Raw genomic sequence first — 6663 nt, forward strand, 5'->3', positions numbered from 1 at the left:
ATGTGCAAGAAGAGATACTGGTGTGCAAAAGAGCAGAAAAGTAAATAAATAAAAGCAGTATGGGGGGGTGAGGTAGGTAAATTGGGTGGGTAGTTTACAGATGGACTATGTACAGCTGCAGCGATCGGTTAGCTGCTCGGATAGCAGATTTTTAAAGTTGTTGAGGGAGATAAAAGTCTCCAACTTCAGAGATTTTTGCAATTCTTTCCAGTCGGAGGCAGCAGAGAACTGGAAGGAAAGGCGTCCAAATGAGGTTTTGGCTTTAGGGATGATCAGTGAGATACACCTGCTGGAGCGCGTGCTACGGGTGGGTGTAGCCATCGTGACCAGTGAACTGAGATAAGGCGGCACTTTACCTAGCATAGCCTTGTAGATAACCTGGAGCCAGTGGGTCTGACGACGAACATGTAGCGAGGGCCAGCCGACTAGGGCATACAGGTCGCAGTGGTGGGTCGTATAAGGTGCTTTAGTAACAAAACGGATGTCACTGTGATAAACTGCATCCAGTTTGCTGAGTAGAGTATTGGAAGCTATTTTGTAGATGACATCGCCGAAGTCGAGGATCGGTAGGATAGTCAGTTTTACTAGGGTAAGTTTGGCGGCGTGAGTGAAGGAGGCTTTGTTGCGGAATAGAAAGCCGACTCTAGATTTGATTTTGGATTGGAGATGTTTGATATGAGTCTGGAAGGAGAGTTTGCAGTCTAGCCAGACACCTAGGTACTTATAGATGTCCACATATTCTAGGTCGGAAACGTCCAGGGTGGTGATGCTAGTCGGGCGTGCGGGTGCAGGCAGCGAACGGTTGAAAAGCATGCATTTGGTTTTACTAGCGTTTAAGAGCAGTTGGAGGCCACGGAAGGAGTGTTGTATGGCATTGAAGCTCGTTTGGAGGTTAGATAGCACAGTGTCCAAGGAAGGGCCGGAAGTGTACAGAATGGTGTCGTCTGCATAGAGGTGGATCAGGGAATCGCCCGCAGCAAGAGCAACATCATTGATGCATACAGAGAAAAGAGTCGGCCCGAGAATTGAACCCTGTGGTACCCCCATAGAGACTGCCAGAGGACCGGACAACATGCCCTCCGATTTGACACACTGAACTCTGTCTGCAAAGTAGTTGGTGAACCAGGCAAGGCAGTCATTAGAAAAACCGAGGCTACTGAGTCTGCCGATAAGAATATGGTGATTGACAGAGTCGAAAGCCTTGGCCAGGTCGATGAAGACGGCTGCACAGTAATGTCTTTTATCGATGGCGGTTATGACATCGTTTAGTACCTTGAGCGTGGCTGAGGTGCACCCGTGACCGGCTCGGAAACCGGATTGCACAGCGGAGAAGGTACGGTGGGATTCGAGATGGTCAGTGATCTGTTTGTTGACTTGGCTTTCGAAGACCTTAGATAGGCAGGGCAGGATGGATATAGGTCATTGGGCAAGTAACTGAAAGGTTGCTGGTTCAAATGCCCGAAACCGACTAGGCAGAAAAATGTGTAACCCTAATTGCTCTTGTAAGTCCTTCTGGATAAGAGTGTCTGCTAAAATGTTTAAAAATTAATCATTTTTAGACTATTGAGATACACCCCAGAGTTCTGTTTTCTTGGCTACTCTGGGGGTCGAAGCTGAGCTCTTTGGGTCGTGCAAGTGCTGTCTTATCTGCTTTTGTAGGTGGGGAATATGGTTTGATATGAATTGGAAAATGTTTGCCCAATGTGCATCTGATTTTTTTATTTTAATTTCACTCTACATTATAAAAACGTAATATCATAATAAATGTGGATGACCTCCGGAGGTGGTAAGGAAGATCTGATCCCAATGTGTCTTTAAATCATCTACACCTGTCTAAAAATGTGGGCACAATCAGAATGTGGACAAGATCAGGACAAAGAGTCCATGTTAGCACCAGTTATAAACAGGGCTACTCCATTATCCACTAGTGATTGGTAATGTTGACCCAGCAGTGCTCAGTGAACAAACTACATGCAAGTGCTATTTATTTAGTCTAAACGTGACAGCCAGGCTGTTATTGCGAAACAGCAAAGGCTTTAATTACGAAACAGAAATATATAATAGTCTCCTACACGTGATGGATCTAGTTACAGCCTCTTTCTCAATAAGCCTATACTTGCTTTTCAAAGACGCATCAAGATCGATTTTCTCACGTTATCTAATTTGCCGCACACTTATTTATAAACCACCTTTTCTTCTCTTCAGCATGTGAAGTCCATTGTACATTCTGTGGTGAAGTGGGTGTGTTTTTGGGGGTGATGCAAATACCCTCAGTTTGTATAAATAGTTTCTGCGCAAGCATGTCCCTCAGACCAGTGAATGCATCTGAACTGAGCTGATCTAAGAGACACACATTCAGCACAATGTAAGTATAAATGATAGTTTATCATTGCATTGACTAGGCTTGTTTGAGTTGTTATGGTGTTAAGTAACTAAAGCAAGAGTGATTTTTCTAGAAATAGGAATGGGTAATAACACAGTTTACTGTCTTTTAAAGTATTACAATATTACGATCTTAATCAGTTATGTCTGTATAACATATTTTTTATATGATTATGTCACTGACTGCTTGTGTGTACTTTATGTTTTTCATGTGAGGTTTAGGTTTTCATATCAAATGTATTTGTCACATGCGCTGAATACAACATGTGTAGTAGACTTTACAGTAAAATGCTTACTTCCGAGCCCTTTCCCAACAATGCAGAGTTAAAAACGAAGAATAATTTGCAAAATAAAAAAGGAAATAGTAACACAGTAAAATAACAATAACGAGGCTAAATACAAGGAGTACCAGTACCGAGTCATTGTGCAGGGGTAGAATGTTGTTGAGGTAATATGTACAGGTAGGTAGGGGTAAAAGTGACTAGGCAATCAGGAGAGATAATGGACAGAGTAGCAGCACGATATGTGAAGAGTGTGAAAGAGTATTACATTGTGTCTATGTGATGACACTGACTGTTTGTGTGTACTTTAGGTGTTTAATGTGATGACACTGACTGTTTGTGTGTACTTTAGGTTTTTAATGTGATGACACTGACTGTTTGTGTGTACTTTAGGTGTTTAATGTGATGACACTTACTGTTTGTGTGTACTTTAGGTGTTTAATGTGATGACACTGACTGTTTGTGTGTACTTTAGCTGTTTAATGTGATGACACTGACTGTTTGTGTGTACTTTAGGTGTTTAATGTGATGACACTGACTGTTTGTGTGTACTTTAGCTGTTTAATGTGATGACACTGACTGTTTGTGTGTACTTTAGGTGTTTAATGTGATGACACTGACTGTTTGTGTGTACTTCAGGGTTTATTTTTCAGGGTTGGTTGGCTTGCTTCTCATCTTGACTGCTGAAGCCAGAATTGGGTAACGAAGTTATAATACACATCTGTTCTTACTTTCCTCACATCGTAACCACATGTTTCAGAATGACTTCTCTGTTTGTATAGTGAACGAACAGTTTTCGGGCTAAATCGCATGCTGTTGTTCTTTATTGATTTCTTTTCCACTGATTCCTTTAGAAACTCCTCTGAGTCTAGCTTCTGCACCGAGTCAAAGGAATGTCTGCTCTATGATCTGGTGTGCAAGAATGACGATTATGAGGTGAGTCTTGTGCAGCACAAACGAATGGCACATTGGGGCTACAATTTAGGAGTTTGTTTCACCACCTTTTTTGTGACCAATTTTTTTAAATGTTTAGTTGTTGGTCAGGGTAGCAGATACAAAACAATAGCATTTGCATTAGAATATGTCAAATCAACAACATGATAATCATCATTATCACCCCCATTTTGGTTATCACATTGGGTTTCGGTAATTGGAGACATGTTGTAGATCAAGTCATGCAGGGTTGTAGATCACCCTAATCGCGTTCTCAACATCCGTAACTCAATACACTCTCCAACACAGGACTCTGAGTGAAGGTTTGTGTCTGTGTTACAGGTGCGCCACTATGACTCGGTGAAATGGGTGTCGACAGACGAGGAATGCTACTTCATGGACAAGGCCACTTACACTGCCTTCCGGAGACTCTTTAAATACATCACCGGATCCAACAAGGCTGGTGTGTGTGTGTGTGTGTGTGTGTGTGTGTGTGTGTGTGTGTGTGTGTGTGTGTGTGTGTGTGTGTGTGTGTGTGTGTGTGTGTGTGTGTGTGTGTGTGTGTGTGTGTGTGTGTGTGTGTGTGTGTGTGTGTGTGTGTGTGTGTGTGCGCCTGTGGATGCTCGTGCATGAGTCTGTTTCCATGCGTGTCTACCTGGTAACATGTGCTTACACACATTTTTCCTATAGGCGTCAACATTGACATGACAGCTCCGGTGACTGTCAAAATTGAAGAGAAGAAGAAGATGTGGGCGTCGTCTGTCTTCACCATCAGCTTCCTCCTGCCGTCTGACTATCAGATGACTCCTCCCCGACCCACTGATGACAAGGTAAAGCCAAATCCCAAATAGACCCTACGCCCTATGCACTTGTAAAGATCTGAGAGGATTTGATTGGTTTAAGCAATATGGTGAAACTTCCACTTAGCCTATCAGAGGGCAAAGTGGAGCTATTACCATATTGCTGACACCTGTCAAAACCCTGTAAACCTGACACAATGACATCCACATCGTTATCCAGGGGTCTGTAATATTTGTGAACTTCCTATACATGTGACACACACACACACAACTGAGAACTTGAGGCAGCTTATACGCTAACTGCACCACTGTATCAGAAAAACATTTACATATACTCAATGTACTAAAATATTAAATCATATAAAAAGAAAACTCTAAAAATGGTTACATATTACCCACACACTCAATAGTTAGAGACAACATTTAGATCATGCATCTTTGTTGTAGTTGCAGTTCCTAAAGTCCCAGTAACTGTAAATAGGTATATCAAATACCCTGTTTTTAGAATAGCGAGGTAAAAACTACCAGTCGTCAGTGTTAAAGCAGCAGTAAGTGTTTGAAGGCCTCAGCGTCCTGTGTGTGTTTATTGTGTGTTTTTTCAAATACTTACGCTGAGCTTGCCTGGCTCAATGGCACCAATGGAATAGTCCCAACAGTGCAAACCTCACCCACCTGGCACTAGAAAAACTGAATCTAAGTTGGACATAATATGATTGTCTATCAGACCTGGGTTCAAGAAGTATCTTTCAAATACTTCGATTTAGCTTTTATAGAGTGCCAGGTGGGTGGGGTTTGCACTTTTGGGACTTTTCCACGGCGCCATTGAGCCAGGCAAGCTCAATCGAGCGAACCTTAAGTATTTGAAAAAACACAAATACCATTTGAACCCATGTTAAGTATGTCATGTTTTTTTCAAGACCGCTGGTTAACAATGTGGATGTCTTTGTGATTTCCCCGTGCAGGTGTATTTTACAGAGACGCCAGACATGAAAGTGTACGTGAGGAGCTACGGTGGATGGATGATGTCTTTGACATCCAGTGTAAACTCTATGCTGCTGAAAAGGCAGCTAGACAACGTCCAGGCCACCTACAACAAAGACTACCACTATGCTGTGGGATATGACAGGTGAGAGCACGGATACAAATCCTTCAATATACTCATATCCAGCATCCAACACAATTCCACCAAAATACTTTTTCAAACATACTTTAATATTTTGTGTGTGTGTGTGTATGTGTCCTACAGCCCAATGAAGATTCTGAATAGGCACAACGAGGTGTGGTACATGGTTGAGGGAGAGCCTGTGTGCCCTACCTCCTCCTAAACATCCTCCTCCACTACTGCTGAGTCTGGCATTACCACTTTGAGGAGGACCAATGGGAGGTGCATGGTAGACTGAGAACATCTGAGAAAATGTGGTTTGGGGGCAAAAAATATATAATCCAAAATCAATATGCCACATACTATAGAGTGTATACAAACTGTAGAGTGTATGCAAACTTTGCTCATACTTATTCAGGGTTCAATTTGTTAGGGAGGTGACTAGCACCCCCTAGACCCGTGATTTGAACTCTATACATAGAGGTTCTAACGATGTGGGGGGAATGTAGACAGGGATACGTTTGTACTAAATAACTGGTTCCGTTTGTCAAAAAGGAAGTTACTTTTCACAAACTACAACATTCAATGTTGGACATGATTTGGATCTTTTTCTCAATAAAATATGAATTGTGTCTGTGTTGAGTTTGTTTCCTTAAATATATGCCAAACAAATCCTCTCCAGCTCTTTGGTCGTACTCGAGTGGTGGTGAATACAGTATGATTATAATGAACATAAAATCTTGGGTAATTGTGTCAGATACCATATTTGTTATATAGTCTGTCCTTGAGAGATTACAATGAACATTACAAATGAAATGTTACATTTGACATTTTAGTCATTTAGCAGACCTTCCTATCCAGAGCGACTTTGTTTCAGTCACTCTTTTCAAAAATACAGTGAAGTCGTATACAGTGAACACTGTACACCTTTCGCCATTCAGTGGCGCCGTTAATAACGAGGGCATGTTCTAAGAAGGAAACTTCTCAAATACTTCAGAATAGTAAGAAAACAGATCACAAGTACACTCTTCGAATCTTAAACATTATAAGAACCGTTTTTGGAAGAAAGGGTTCTTTGATGATTCTTTGGAAGGCAAGAAGGATTCTTTGGAAGGCAATAAGGGTTCTACATAGAACCATATATAATATTTCCCAGCATGAGCTA

At 41.7% G+C, this 6663-nt stretch overlaps 1 protein-coding gene across 1 annotated transcript; it reads left to right on the forward strand.

The window, feature by feature from the left end:
* Nucleotides 1-2257: 2257 nt before the first annotated feature.
* On the forward strand, nucleotides 2258-6130 carry soul5 (heme-binding protein soul5). The gene is made up of 7 exons (XM_055882923.1): nucleotides 2258-2365; nucleotides 3303-3362; nucleotides 3518-3599; nucleotides 3939-4059; nucleotides 4287-4426; nucleotides 5359-5522; nucleotides 5643-6130. Coding segments are annotated over exons 1-7 (648 nt in total). The 5' UTR covers nucleotides 2258-2363; the 3' UTR covers nucleotides 5722-6130.
* Nucleotides 6131-6663: the final 533 nt, after the last annotated feature.

This window comes from Salvelinus fontinalis, chromosome 2, assembly GCF_029448725.1.
Source record: "Salvelinus fontinalis isolate EN_2023a chromosome 2, ASM2944872v1, whole genome shotgun sequence".
NCBI classification, from domain to species: domain Eukaryota; kingdom Metazoa; phylum Chordata; class Actinopteri; order Salmoniformes; family Salmonidae; genus Salvelinus; species Salvelinus fontinalis.